The sequence below is a fragment of the Chiloscyllium punctatum genome, chromosome 19 (assembly GCF_047496795.1).
Source record: "Chiloscyllium punctatum isolate Juve2018m chromosome 19, sChiPun1.3, whole genome shotgun sequence".
Taxonomy (NCBI): domain Eukaryota; kingdom Metazoa; phylum Chordata; class Chondrichthyes; order Orectolobiformes; family Hemiscylliidae; genus Chiloscyllium; species Chiloscyllium punctatum.
In genome coordinates, this window is record NC_092757.1 from 88,138,414 (window position 1) to 88,153,842 (window position 15,429).

A 15,429-nucleotide genomic window follows, 5' to 3' on the forward strand; every position below is an offset into this window, starting at 1 on the left:
TACGGAGGCATGAGGGAGAAGCTGACCGGATTTGACTGAGAGGTGCTTAGCAGTAAAGACAGTGGAACCGCAATGGGGAGTTTGGGAGTAATTCAAGACACAGCAAATTTATTGAGGAAAAAGAAGCGTACAAAAAAGGAGGATGAGCCAACCATGGCTGACCAGGGAAGTCAGGGACAGCATAAAAGCAAAAGAGAAAGCATATAATGTGGGAAGCCAGAGAATTGGGAAGTCTACAAAGACCAACGGAGAACAATGAAGAAAGAACTAAGGAAGAGAGAATTATGTATGAGAGAATTATGTATGAGGGTAAGCTAGCCGATAATATTAGGAAAAATTGCAAGAGTTTCTTTAGATATATAAAGGGTAAAAGAGAGGCACAAGTGGACACTGGGCTGCTGGCAAATGATGCTGGAGAAGTAGTAATAGGGAACAAGGAAAGGCTGAGGAACTGAATCAGTACTTTGCGTCAGTCTTTACGGTGAAAGACATGAGTAATATCCCAAATATTCAAGAGTCGGGGGGCAGAGATTACAATGGCAGCCATACTAAGGAATATGTGCCAGAAAAAACTGAAAAGGCTGAAAGTGGATAAATTGCCTGGATTAGATGGGTTTTACCCTAGAGTTCTGAAGGAAATAGCTGAAGAGATAGTGGTGACTTTAGTAGTGATCTTTCAGATATCACTGGAGTCAAGGAAGGGTCTTAGAGAACTGTAAAATCGCGAATGTAACCCCTCTGTTTAAGATGGGAGCAAGGCAAAAGATAGCAAATTATAGACTGATTAGCCTGACCTCAGTCATTGGTAAGGTTTTAGAGTCCATTGCGAAGGATGACATTTCTGAATACTTGGAACTGCATAATAGGGTAAAGTCAGCATGGGGGTTTCATCAAGGGGAAGTCATACCTGACAAATCTGTTAGAATTCTTTAACAAGGTAATGAGCACATTAGACCAAGGAGGGCCAATGAACGTCATCTATCTGGACTTCCAGGGACCTTTGATAAGGTGCCATACAGGAGGCTGCTGAGTAAGATAAGGGCCCATGGTGTGAGAAGCAAGATCCTACCGTGGATAGAATATTGGCTGTCTGGCAGAAGGTAGAGCGTGGGGATAAAATGATCCTTCTCAGGATGGAATCTGGCAACTAGTAGTGTTTCTCAAGGTTCAGTGTTTGGGTCACAACTTTTCACTTTATACATTAATGATCTTGATGAAGGAACTGAGGGCATTCTAGCTAAGTTTGCAGATGATGCAAAGGTAGGTGGAGGGGCAGGTAGTATTGAGTAATGGAGATTGCAGAGAGCTTTAAACTGGTTAAGAAAGTGGGCAAAGAAGATGAAGTATAATGGGGAAAGGTGTGAGGTTGTGCACTTTAGTAGGAAGAATAGAGGCATGGATTATTTTCTAAATGGGGGGAAAATTCGGAAATCTAAAGTGCAAAGGGACTTGGGAGTCCTTTGGTTTTTCTTAAGGTAAACTTGCAGGTTGATTTGGTAGTTAGGAGGACAAATACAAAGTTATCATTCATCTCTAGGACTAGAATAGAAAAGCAGAGATGTATTTCTATGGCTTTAAGGCTCTGGTCAGAGCAGAGTACTGTGAGCAATTTTTTTCTCTATTCCCTACAGCATGGAAACAGGCCCTTCAGCCCAACAAGTCTGTACTGACCCTCCGAAGAGTAACCCGCCCAGACCCATTCCCCTATCCTATATTTACCATGACTAATGCACCTAACACTGTGGGCAATTTAGTACAGCCAATTCACCTGGCCTGCACGTCTTTGGATTGTAGGAGGAAACCGGAGCACCCAGAGGAAACCCACACTAACACAAGGAGAATGTGCAAATTCCACACAGGCAGTTGCCCAAGACTCAAATTGAACCCATGTCCCTGGTGCTGTGAGGCAACAGTGCTAACCACTGAGCCACCATGCCGCTTTTCTGGGTCCCATACTTCAGGAAAGATATGTTGGCCCTGGAGCAGGTCCAAAGGAGGTTCACAAGAATGATCCCAGACAGGAAAGGCTTAACATATGAGAAATGTTTGAGGTCTCTGGGACTATAGTGGATGGAGTTTAGAAGGATAATGAGGGATCTGATTGAAACTTACAGAATACTGAATGGTCTGGACAAAGTGGACGTTGGGAAGATTTCTCAACAGCAAACCCCACAAAGCTGACAAAACATGTCCAGAAACCCTGGCCACTCTCCCCTACATCAAGAACATCTCTGAAATGACCGTCAGACTACTCAGATCCCTTGGCATCATGGTAACCCACAAATCCACCAAAACAGCAGCTAATGAACTTGCAAGACCCTCTCCAGACAACAAGCAAAACTAATATCATTTACAAAATACCTTGCAAGAAGTGTAACAAACACTACATTGGACAAACAGGCAGAAAACTAGCCACCAGGATGTATGAACATCAACTAGCCACAAAAAGACATGACCCACTCTCACTAGTATACTTACATACAGATGAGGAAGGACACCACTTTGACTGGGAGAATACATCCATCCTAGGACAAGCCAAACAGAGAATTCCTAGAAGCATGGCATTCCAACTGGAACTCTATCAACAAACACATTGACTTGGATCCCATTTACCACCCCCTGAGAAAAAAACAGGAAATGACATCACAAACCCAAGGTAAAATAAATACATAAATATAAAGGGGGCTATGTCACCAGTACTTCATCCAGAGGATCACTGACTATGTTACCTAGAATGGTGATGTAACATCTGAAAACGAACCCTCTAGCTCAGCAAGCAAACCTACATCCAGTTAGGAAGATGTTTCCATTGGCAGGAGAGACGCGGACCCGAGGGAACAGCCTTAGAATGAAGGGAAAACCTTTTAGAACAGAGAAAAGGAGAATCATCTTTAGCTAGAGAGTGGTGAATCTGTGAAATTCATTGCCACAGAATGCTGAGGAGGAGTGGTCATATTTAAAACAGAGATAGATAAGTTCCTGATCATCCAAGGTGATCAAAGGTTACGGGGAGCAAGCGGGAAAATGGGATTGAAGATCCTGTCAGCCATGATTGAATGGCAGAGCAGACTCAATGGGCTGAATAGCCTAATTTCTGCTCCTATATCTTATGGTCTTATTCTCACCTCTGACCTTGCGATCGAGGAAAGTCATTGAAAAAGATGAAAGTGGTTGTGCCTCGGATCCTACCCTGAAATAGTTGTGTGATGATAATCTAGGGCTGAGATGATTGACTGACTGCAATAATATTCCATTGTGCTAGGTATAACTCCAAGCATTGGAGAGTTTTTCCCTTGCTTCCCACTGACACCTGTTAAATGTTATCTTGATGTCTAGAGCAGTAACTCTCACCCAATCATCTGTTGGAGATTTCTATTTGTCAAGATCTATGTCCTGTACACATTTTAACAGCCTTTGTCACTTGTCCGTATTTCAAAGATCTGTGTATCTCTGTTCTTGAACCTTTTTTAAAATATATAATTTGGTTTGTTTGTATTTCTTCCCTTCATTCACTTGCAAAACCCAAACATTCACACTGTCCTGCATTTAAATTGCATCTGCTGTTTATTTGAAATTTCACCAAGCAATCTATATCCTGTGATAGTTTGTATCCTCCTTTTTGTTTATTACATTTTCAGGTTGTTGTGCGTACAAACTTTGAAATTATGCCACCATTCGACCATAAGAGAGAACAGAAGTTGGCTATTTGACACTTTGAGTCTGCTCTGTCATTCATTAGGATCTTGGCTAATTCTACATTCCTCATTTACACTTTTCTACCTTTTCCCTGTAATCCTTGAGTTCCCTTACAAATCAAGAATCTATCTATCCCAGCCTTAAAAGACAGTCAACCCTCTGAGAAGAAATTCCTTCTCATCTCAGTTCTAAATTGAAACCCCTTTGTTTTGAGACTATGCCATCTTGTCCTAGACTCTCACCTAAATAAGGGGATCAGAACTGCTCACACTACTCCTCGATGTGGCCTCATTAGCACTTCATATAGTATCAGTAAGACTTCCCTACTCTTATACTCCAACCCCTTAAAATAAGAGCCAACATTCCATTAGCCTTCCTGAATACTTGCTGCATTCGTGTGCTTGTTTTCTGTGTTTGTGAACATGTATCCCCAATATCCTACAGACCCTAAGACAAAAGCAACATTCTACGAATACTAGAGATTTTCAATACAGGCCGAAAATTGCTTGAAAATTCAGTGTGCCTGGCAGAATTTGTGGAGAGAGAAACCATTAACATTTAGCTCAGTACGATTCTCCATCAGAACCCCTATCCTAAAAGCCCAACGGATTCAATTTTGCCCTTTTAGGGAAGGAAACCTGCTTTCCTTACTCGATTGAACGCTGCACAAGTAAGGTGGACTTAACAAGCCACTTGGTTGTACCTAACTAAGTCTAATTATTGGTTAGGTTGTACCTAACCAATTCTACAAAAGTCTAATTACTGTGTGGGTGTATACACCACAACAAAGAATCTAGTAGTGTTCCTACCTCTGAGCCAGGAGGTCTGTATTGAGGAGTTGTGCTGTGGAGTTGTCAGAACATTACTGAACGGTTTGTTTTGAAATAAATAACAACAACCACAACAACTGCAGTGGTTGAGGATACCATCCCAGCATCAGCTTATCGAGGAAAATTAGGAATGAGTAACAGGCAGCCAGATCCAATGAATTAATAAAAATAAATTTGCTGAGTTTTTTTAAATCCCTGTATCCATTTGCCAGTTATCTTCAATCTATATTCTTTGATTATTGATTAGATTAGATTAGATTACTTACAGTGTGGAAACAGGCCATTCGGCCCCCTTTAGTGGCTAGTTTAATTTATCTATAATGATTCCTTCTGAACACTTCAAACTTCCCTAAACATTTCTACTGAGAAGAAATCCAGCCCCTCTAATCTCTCTGTAGCTGAAATTTTGGTACTATTTTAGTCAATCTCAGTATCTTCTTTTCTAAAGTGTATTGCTTATGGCCAAAAACCCAAATTAAACTATTCATTTACAAATATTTGTGAACTTTGCAGTTTCGTCTAGTTTCTTAAATAAAAACAAACAAAAGAAAATCTTGAGGATACATTTCATTTCCGGTTTCAACTAAAGGTACTGAATGTAACATAGGTTTTTACATTTGCTTTTCAATCAGTTGTAGCAATATTGATGTCTTGTGCAGATGACTAGCACCCAGAATTTAATGCTGTAGTATAAGTTAATTGCTGTACAGTATCCTTTTAAATCTTCCTTTTGTTCAACAACTTCCTGCAATAGTTGCCCTGTTTTGTACACCAAGGTAGAACTGAAAGGTGCATGCTTTTCATCGTGCCCTGTGAAGTGGCCAAAAATGACCTGAGTTGACTGGATACCCAATCTTGCCCACTCCATATGGGTAGCACCTGGAATCTATTAAGTGTGTATGCACAGCAAGATCAGTAGCTTCTAGTGTAAGGGAATCTGAGCCAATTCCTCTTCCCAAGCATTACGGATCACTTTGTTGTCAGGCACAAACAATTTCCTTATAAAAAATTAATTTGTTTCCAGTGATCTGATTGGTCTGAGAGCTTTGTCTGTAGATGTTTCCCCTCCTGGGAGAGTCTAGAACAAGAGGGCATAGTCTCGGAATAAAGGGTTGCCAATTTAAGACTGAGGTGAGTAGGAATTTCTTCTTTGAGGGTTGTGACTTTGGAACTTTTGTATATTTAAGTCTTTGTGTATATTTAAGGCTGGGATAGATTCATGTGTGAAATGTTGGATCAAAGTGCAAGAAATATTTATTCCTGGAATGCAGGATAACTTGGTAAGAGAGTATTATTAGAGTAATAGAGATGTACAGCATGGAAACAGACCCTTCGGTCCAACGTGTCCATGCCGACCAGATATCCCAACCCAATCTAGTTGCACCTGCCAGCACCCAGCCCATATCTCTCCAAACCCTTCCTATTCATATGCCCATCCAAATGCCTCTTAAATGTTGCAATTGTACCAGCCTCCACCACATCCTCTGGTAGCTCATTCCGTACACGTACCAGCCTCTGCGTGAAAAAGTTGCCTCTTGGGTCTCTTTTATATCTTTCCCCTCTCACCCTAAACCTATGCCCTCTAGTATTGGACTCCCCGAACCCAGGGAAAAGACTTTGTCTATTTATTCTATCCATGCCCCTCATAATTTTGTAAACCTCAATAAGGTCACCCCTCAGTCTCCAATGGTCCAGGGAAATCAGCCCCAGCCTGTTCAGCCTCTCCCTGTAGCTCAGATCCTCCAACCCTGGCAAGGTTTACCAGGGTTTACCCTCGAATCTTTTCTGAACCTTTTCAAGTTTCACAACATCTTTCCGATAGGAAGGAGACCAGAATTGAATGCAGTATTCCAACAGTGGCCTAACCAATGTCCTGTACAGCCTCAACATGACCCCTCAACTCCTGTACTCAATACTCTGACCAATAAAGGAAAGCATACCAAACACATTCTTCATTATCCTATCTACCTGTGACTCCACTTTCAAGGAGCTATGAACCTGGACTCCAAGGTCTCTTTGTTCAGCAACACTCCCTAGGACCTTACCATTAAGTGTATAAGTCCTGCTAAGATTTGCTTTCCCAAAATGCAGCACCTCACATTTATCTGAATTAAACTCCATCTGCCACTTCTCTGCCCATCGGCCCATCTGATCAAGATCCTCACTAAATGAGAAGTGCATGATTTTTGTTCTATTAGAAGTTGAGAGGATATTATGCTGGAGAACGTCAGATTTCAATTTAAATATTACAGGATTTGCAAACAAATTCCGCATGTTTGATTGTAACAGTCTTCATGTTCAGCAAAACATTTCAAATGATAACCTATAGTCGGTGTAGTTGATGTAAAGTTCTCCATACAACAGGTCTCACTGAGGTTCGTCAAACCCTTTTTATAGTCTTGATTTACCCTGTATGTTCTTGGTTGGGTGCGAAGAGGGCTATTTGCCAGTCTGTGGGTACACTACAACTGAGAGGCATTAGGAAATGAGCTTTTCACATTGTGTCTCTAGAATGCCTACCTCAAATATTCTTACATCCCTTGGCACATGGACTGGAGTTTTGCAGTTGACATTCAATCAAGCACAACTCCATGTGCAGGAATGCCAGCAAGTTTTGTGCAGACCAAAGAGCGTCTTTCACTGAGTTGATAATGCTCTCTGTTGATGTTTGTCACTCTGCATTCAGGAGAACAGGACGTACAACAGAATCCTGCATCACGGAGCTGTTCGGGTTGAACCTTAACAAAAACTAATGCATCTCTTTCCAGACTTTGTTTGCAAGGGCACATTCTATAAGGAGGTAGAAAATAGTCTCTTCCACACTACGTTCACCTTGAGAGAACATTACTCAAGGTGCAGAGGTGCTGATACTTCAGTTCGACTCCTTTGTATTGCCATAGGCCTCCATTATGTTGCGTGATGACCCATTGCCTGATGGATGTCTGGTCAAAGATGTTTTTCTACATCAACCTCTTCATGATGCTTAGATAATATAGTGTGGTCCGACTTCTTTGAGTGTATTGTGGCAATATGGCCAGACCCATCCTTTGCAATACTGGGGAGAGGTAGAATCTCTGCATGTGGTAGACACTTGATGTTTGCATGATGGGCTGGATGCACCTGTGTAAGAAAGTAGCCATTCGGATGAGGGTGATGTTGGGTACTTTTTTATCTCCGTTATCTATAAGTTTGTACATAGTGTCTGAATGCAGATGGTCCATTCTTCACCTCCAGATCCACCTGCTGTAAATCACCTTTTGAGCTGGTATCATTTTCTTTTTCCATCTGGCAACAATAGAGTTACTGTTCAAGTTACTGCAATTTTAAAATGGTATGTGCAAGGTAATGTGGATCTCACAAGATGACAGCTCTACGTTTGTCACTGTAGCTTTCTCACCTTGTAATACTGTAGTGATTGGCACAACTGAGGAAATGCCAAACCTATGCATAATTTGAGTAAAGGTCATTTTGTTTTTAAAAAGCTGATATTTCTCTTACCTTTTTTTAAACTATGCAGTAATGCCTTCTCAATGAGATAATTTTACACCCTCTCTTCCCCACTCTGAAGATTCATGGATAACCTCATTGTAAGCATTTCGCATTTCAGTAAAAAGTAACCTTCATTGAAATTCATGATGTTTCTTTTTATTATTGCAATGTCAATTATAGTCTTTTTTTAAAATCATTAGTATTGTGGATTGTTATCTGAAACAAATACTTCCTGTTGTCAAGAGGTTATAAATTCACAGTACAGTATTTAATAAATAGCTTGTGTAATCAAAGAATATATTGTATGTATAGTAATTAAAATGCAGAACTTCATACTGGTGAACTTTTGTTTTAGCAATGTGATTGGTTGCAAATTTGTAAGGGGATGCATTGCTCTAGCTTCCCCGGCAATATATACTAAAGACAATGTGGACTATTTTGACTCAAGTGCTAGAGGTTTTCTAAAATGCAATCCTGAGATAGAACTACAGAGAAATTACTACATAATTTAGAAACATTTCTTTTAAAAATAAACTCAGCAGTTTAAGTCTCAGACAATTTGTTTCTCTTTATTCCTTTGGTTCAGCCTCTTTCTATGCTGTCTAGAAATGGTTTCAGCCTACAGCTGAGGAAGGATGTAGCTTCATCTACCATAAAGAGAACAGCCTTTCTAACCAAGGAGCAAGCATGTAAGCTATCCATAATTAAAACTGATACTTTTGACTAACAGCAGTGGAATTGCTTTGTTTGGAATTATGTTTATCCTCTAAAATCTCTGTAGAACTGACTTTGTCCTTGTTTAGTTGTGCAGCAATAGCAGATTCATTCTTCTTCGTTGGTCCCTGGGTATACCTACAAGGTCTGTCGATCTCCGCACAGCGTGAAAATGGATGAGCAAAGTGTTGAAGTAAGGAAAATATTGTGTAATTCCAAAATGTGAATGAAATCACCAGGTAGTCTGATTTCCAAGCTGCTGCTTTTAACTGAGATCACTCAGGCTGCCTTTTATTTTACCTTCTGTAACATCAGCCAGCTCTACCTCTCCTTTTGGCTTATCTGTTGAAGAAACCTTCATCCTTGCCTTTGTTACCTCCTGATTTTACTATTCTGATGACCACCTGGCAGACCCCAAGTTGTATACATTGTGTAAACATTGAGGCCTTCCAAAATTCTACTGTTTGTGCCTTTTTTAAGTGCACTGTCCCCATCACTCATCAACCCTGTACAGACAGCTACAGTAGCTTTTAGTTAAATGGTGACTTGCTTTGAAAGTTTACATTAGATTACTTATAGTGTGGAAACAGGCCCTTCGGCCCAACAAGTCCACACTGACCCTCCGAAGAGCAACCCACCCAGACCCATTCCTCTACATTTACCCCTTTACCTAACACTACAGGCAATTTAGCATGGCCAATTCACCTGACCTGCATATCTTTGGACTGTGGGAGGAAACCGGAACACCCGGAGGAAACCCACGCAGACACTGGGAGAATGTGCAAACTCCACGCAGTCAGTTGCCTGAGGCGGGAATTTAACCCAAGTGTCTGGCGCTGTGAGGCAGCAGTGCTAACCACTGTGCCACCGTGCCGCCCTAATCTTTATTTTGAAGGTCCCTCCATGGCCTCACCCTGTGTAATCTCCTTTTCCACCACAGCCCTCCAAGACACCTGCACTCTTATTTAATTCTAGCCTTTTGTGCATTGCTAATTTTAATCAGTATATCATTGGTCATATCCTTAACTGCCAAAGTCCTAAGCTCCATAGTATCATTCTTAAAACTCTCTGCAACCCCTCTTTTTTTTCCTCAAAGCATCCCTTTTTTTACTTTTTTTTTAACCAAATTGTTAGCCACCTGCCAGAATATTGCCCTATGTGACTTGTGTGAAATTTTGCTTTATAGAGGTTTTGAAGCAGCTTGGAACATTTTATTGCATTATAGGTGTTATTTGAATTATTGTAAATTTTGTGTCTTTGTTCCATGCCTTATCATTCATCTCTTCAATCAAGTGAATTAAATGCACTGGTCCTTTGAAGTAGGGATAATTACATTGCCATTTTGTGATCAGCTAAATGCACGTCCACTGAATGCCTTGACCTCACGCGATTTCAGTTTTTCAACTGCACATTAATGAAAACTGAAAAGACTTCAGCTGTGCCCTACTATAGCACACCTTGATGCTGTATTGATTGGAAGCATTGACCATAGTTTAGCAGGTAAAATACACCAAATGGTGTGCTACTAAGTCTCACAGATCAGGTCATAGATTCAAATTCTGATCAGTTCATAGTTAACTGAAACAAGATCAGAAATTGCTGGGAAAATCTCAGGTCTGGCAGTGTCTGTGGAGAAAAAGCAGAAGGGTCACTGGACATGAAACATTAACTCTGCTTTCTCTCCATAGATGCTGCCTGACCTACTGAGTTTCTCCAGTAATTCTGGTTTTGTTTCTAATTTGCAGCATCTGCAGTTCCATAGCTACATATTTTGGTTCATTTATTTTTTTTTCTAATCATCCTGCTTGGAGATGTTAATTACATACTTCCTGAAGCAGATGAGACTTGAACCTGGGCCTCCCAGGTTAGGGATACTACCACTGTGCCACAAGAAAGCCTGAATTTTTAGGTTTTTTTTTTAGAAAGAACCAAGTTTTCTAATCGAACTGTTCAGAGATGTTATTACGCACCTCTGGAACAGTTGGGACTTGAACCCAGGTCTCCTGGTTCAGAGATAGTGATACTACTGCTGTATCATCAGAGGGCCCTAGTTTTTGGGTTTTTTAAAAATCATTTTCTCTGCTTTATACCTATTTTTCTAATCAACCTATTCAGAGATGTTAAGCCTTAAGAACTTTTTTAACCCCTACATTACCCAAGAGGGCCTCTCAGTAATACTTACATTTTTCTCCAAATTAGTTTTTTTTTGGTAGTTATCTGAGTTCGCCAGGTACAGCTATTGAGCTGTTCTAATTCATCTTGGTTTATCAAAATTCCAAAAAGGAACAATCTGTTCCAATTCTTGTTTTTGATCACTGTCCCTTATGCTTCTTGAAATCACAGTTTTTCAGACGAAGTGCAGACTATGCATGAGATAAGACTGTGTATGTCAATGGACAATAATGTGTGCGCTTCTGTAAAACCTGAAAGTCTTTCTTTAAAAAAATAAAAGTTTGAAGTCTTGTCAGGTATGCAAGGTTTCTCTTTTATAAATGCAAGAGTTCTAATAGGGAGAAATCACATTGTGAACATTAAGTTGAAAATGTTTCTTCTTATCTTATTACCTGAAGTCTGACCTCAAATTGACACCTCTTAGTGGTACAAACCATCTCTGTGAAACAATAGAAGCAATGCTGTCAAAGTTTACATCTTGCAACTATCGGGACACAATCACAGGAATACCACATTTCAAAGGAAATGACACTTTATACTGCAGGGAAAGACAGTACTGATTTTTAGACATTGCCTGGAAAATGCATCAAGGGACATTTAAATACCAAACTTATATTTGAATTCAAACAAGGTAGGACAGCCCTGATCTTGGCATCGCCATAGAGAACACACCAGGGAATAGCTGTTTTCCAAACTTTTGTCTACTTGAAAATGGCACAACGTGTGCCACATTCTGTTTATCAAGGGCTTGGCACAAGTGAACCCCACTACAAGCCCGAATGATCTTGATTGTTTGTGTAATTCCTAGCATAACTGGCATTGTTAATCAGGTGTTGTCAAATCATGGAATCTCATTTAGTGTCCTGAGTTTTGTAAGTTTGGGCTCGTTGTTACAGTCAGTATTCTTTCTTGTTGAGCCAAAGGGGCATGCTATTTGACCTGCCAGTTGTTGTGACATATAACCTGCATACCTAGCATCCTGGCACTGAAATTCATGTGCCACATTACTCATTTTAAACAGGCAGAATTTTTTGGCTTTCATTTCCTGATGTATTCCCAATGGTAATTACCTGACCAACTGGATTTGATTTGCCTGCTTTAAATTTAAACAAAAGCCTGGAAGTTTAATGTTTCCGGCTCCATGGGAACACCCCTTCCAATCAGGGTCCGCTTGCAAACAGATCAGCACTACTTGTACAGCACAAATTGTTGTTTGCTTTCAGATTTAATCTTCCTGCAGCTCTGTCCTGATCAGTGCATTGCAAAAAGCTTTGACAGCACTTTTTTAACAATACTGAAATCCCGTTGGTGTTGCAAGAAAAAATACATTGTAACAGGATTTTGCAAATCTGGATTCTGACAAGAGAAATTTGCATTGTCAAGTGTTAGTAAAACCATAAAAGTCACTGAGGGAATTAAAAATTGGCATTGAGATAATACAATTCATGTTGCATCTGAACTGATGGTTTTAAAAAAAACTATACTAGGAAACAAACCAAAAATATATGTTTTCGAATAATATTGGTACCTGACTGCTGATTAGAAACATAGATTGATATTTCAAACCATTTGAATTGCGTGTTTGTTTTCTTCAAATTTTTCATAGCCCCTCATAGTATTAACATGTAGTGAAGATAACGTGTGTCAGATTACATTGGAGCTTTATCCTTGGAAAATGTCCTGTGCCAGGAAGAAAGGCCTGAATTAGGCATGTAGCTTAGAGTATAGTGTAAAGTAGATGATGCTGCTGACTATGGCAATTTTGAGCTGGGTTTGCAGAAATTCACTGTTGATCATTTGTTTAAATGACCTAATGTTAGTCTCTTTCCAAACAGGTGGAAGACATTTTGAGCATTTCAATTATGGGACTTAATTTACTGATTGCTTGGAGGTTAAAGAATCATGGAATAAGTCTGAATACTTTGAAGTTTACATTGTCTTGTGGAAATTTTGTCTACAAATATATTTAATTTAATTCCCTTAATTGTACACTAACAATTGTTAAAATTGCTAGCAACTTCTGCCCAGTTCTGTTTTATTGCTGCAAAAATAATGCGTAGGTGCTATGAACCTATTTCCAAACATGCTGCTTTGATGCAACAAAAGCTCTGACAAGGAATTTTAGGAAAGGTTCCTGCAGGCAAAGGATTTTGATCTGATGCATGTTTAGTATGCCACACAGTATCCAATTAAGTAATCCTTTTCCACATATTATGTTTTCCCAGAGTATTGCAGAGGTGTTCAGGTGCTTTATTTGTATGGAGAAGTTGCGTGATGCCAGGCTCTGTCCACATTGTTCAAAGCTTTGTTGTTTCAGTTGCATAAGGGTAAGTTCCTAATATATTTCTGAGTTGGATGTTGCTGTCAGCTTCATGTGCATCCATGCAATAAAGATTGGAAATGACTAACTGCTCCATTAAACCTGGCTCAGCCAGACACACTGCCTTGATCTGCAAATACTGCATTTTACAGTGCACACTTTTTTTTTCAGCAGCCTAGGTTATACAATTTCTTGGGGAAAATGTCCTCCTGAAATTTAAAGCTCGAGAGGTATTCTATAGAATGGTTTGACAATTGCAAGTGACCAGTCTGCATGCTTTCGTCAGATAAAACCACGTACCATAGATTTCTCAGTTGCCAGTGATACAGGAGTCCAAATAATCAGGAAGAAAACTTGAATTGTAAGTGAGAAAGATGAGTTGAAGAGGAAGCTACACGTTGACCCCATTGGCTGTGTGCAGTTGTAGTTTCTAGGTCACTGCTTTTAATCTAGTCAGTTTCATTGCCATGCTGTGTGCAGCTGTATAACCTGTTTTAACATGCAATGGAGTTTTTGATTCTCTGACCAATGCACTGAAAGGTTAGAGAGCTGTTATTGGGAAGAGTAAGATTTAATTTACTGAGTGAACAGCAGATGCTGTTTTTAAATGGTACTGGAAATCTGGAAGTGTTATTGGGCTGTTGATATTCTATGTACACTTTCTGTGGTTCATGTGACAATACCATAATTCAGTTTGGGGCAATTGTTATAATTCCAAGAGGATGGGAATGTGCTTGCAAGATCTATATCTGACCTGAATAAATTATTTTCTTTTTAAGAAAACTTGCTGATGTGAATATATCAGCTGATTTTGTAATTTTAAAATAATATTCTGTCTGTGTTGAGCTGTGGTGCTGTAATCCAGGCTCACTGCTTGCACTGCCTTATAGTTGAGATGAATTTGCTTGCTGATAAGAGCATTTTGAAAGTTACATGTGTAAAAATGCATTTTTTATAATTGCTTCAACCCGTACTAAGAAGCTTATTCGCCAGTTTGTTCTCTTTTTTTTAAATTCGTCAGCCTGCCCAATTTTGGGATTCTCACATAAACGTCATAGGAATATACAGCATGCAAACAGACCCTTCGGTCAAACCTGTACGTGCTACCCAGATATTCTAACCTAATCTAGTCCCATATCTCTCCAAACCCTTCCTATTCGTATACCCATCCAGATGCCTTTTTAAATGCTGTAATTGTATCAGCTCCATCATTTCCTCTGGCAGCTCATTCCATAGATGCATCATTCTCTGCATGAAAAAGTTGCCCCTTGGGTCGCTTTTATATCTTTCCCCTCTCAACCTCAAGTTATGCCCTCTAGTTCTGAATTCCCCAACCCCAGGGAAAAGACTGTGTCTATTTATCTTATCCATGCCCATCAAGATATTATAAGCTTCTGTAAGGTCACCCTTCAGCTTCTGACGCTCCAGGGAAAACAGCCCCAGCCTATTCAGCCTCTCCCTATTGCTCAAATCCTCCAAACCTGGCAACATCCTTGTAAATCTTTTCTGAACTCTTTCAAGTTTCACAACATCCTTCCAACAAAAAGGAGACCAGAATTGCCGCTTAACCAGTGTCTTGTACTGTCGCAACTCCCAACTCCGATACTCAGCGCTCTGACCAATAAAGGAAAGCATAATAAATGCCGCCTTCACTATGTTGAGGTCCCGTGTCATTGGATTCCAACTGTTTGATTTCATATTATCTGGGGATTTCTTGAAATGTAAAGTGAAGACCTGGAAATAGTCAAATGATGTGCTTTCATGTTTTCAAGAGTCAGAATTTGACCACTATTGAATTTTTATTTTTAAAAAAAACTTCTTGTCTCCACAGCGCTGGTTAACAGAGCAGAGAGCCCAGTGCCCACATTGCAGGTAAGGGCCCACCTCGAGCAAATCTGGAAATTATTTTGACTTTTCACCAAACTGCAATTTTAAAAAATAGCTGTCTCATTTGAATCTGTCTGATTTCAGTCCAGAATCATAATGTTTGACTAATATGGAAAAGAAAATTGCAGACATTCGGAGCGATGGCTGATAACTATTAATAGGTTACCATTGATTTATATTATTTGGAATTACAAGTTCTCTTTTTCCTTTTACCTCTACCCTATATTGTAACAGCATTATTTCTAGATTCAAGATTTTATTGCAATGTTTTTTTTTAAACATTGAAAAATGAGAAATGTGGTACCTGTTAGAATTACATTG

The 15,429-nt window shown here is 39.7% G+C and overlaps 1 protein-coding gene across 4 annotated transcripts in view; it reads left to right on the forward strand.

Annotated features, from left to right (window-relative positions):
* The window catches only part of trim37 (tripartite motif containing 37), a 97,398-nt gene that overhangs the window by 2,579 nt on the left and 79,390 nt on the right, over positions 1–15,429 (forward strand). For all 4 annotated transcript variants that reach the window (XM_072589989.1, XM_072589990.1, XM_072589992.1 and 1 more), the window contains exons 2-5: positions 8,602–8,704; positions 8,819–8,922; positions 13,127–13,228; positions 15,053–15,093. In XM_072589989.1, coding sequence (XP_072446090.1) covers positions 8,902–8,922; positions 13,127–13,228; positions 15,053–15,093 — 164 coding nt within the window. In that variant the 5' untranslated portion in view covers positions 8,602–8,704; positions 8,819–8,901. The remainder of the gene's footprint in view (positions 1–8,601; positions 8,705–8,818; positions 8,923–13,126; positions 13,229–15,052; positions 15,094–15,429) is intronic.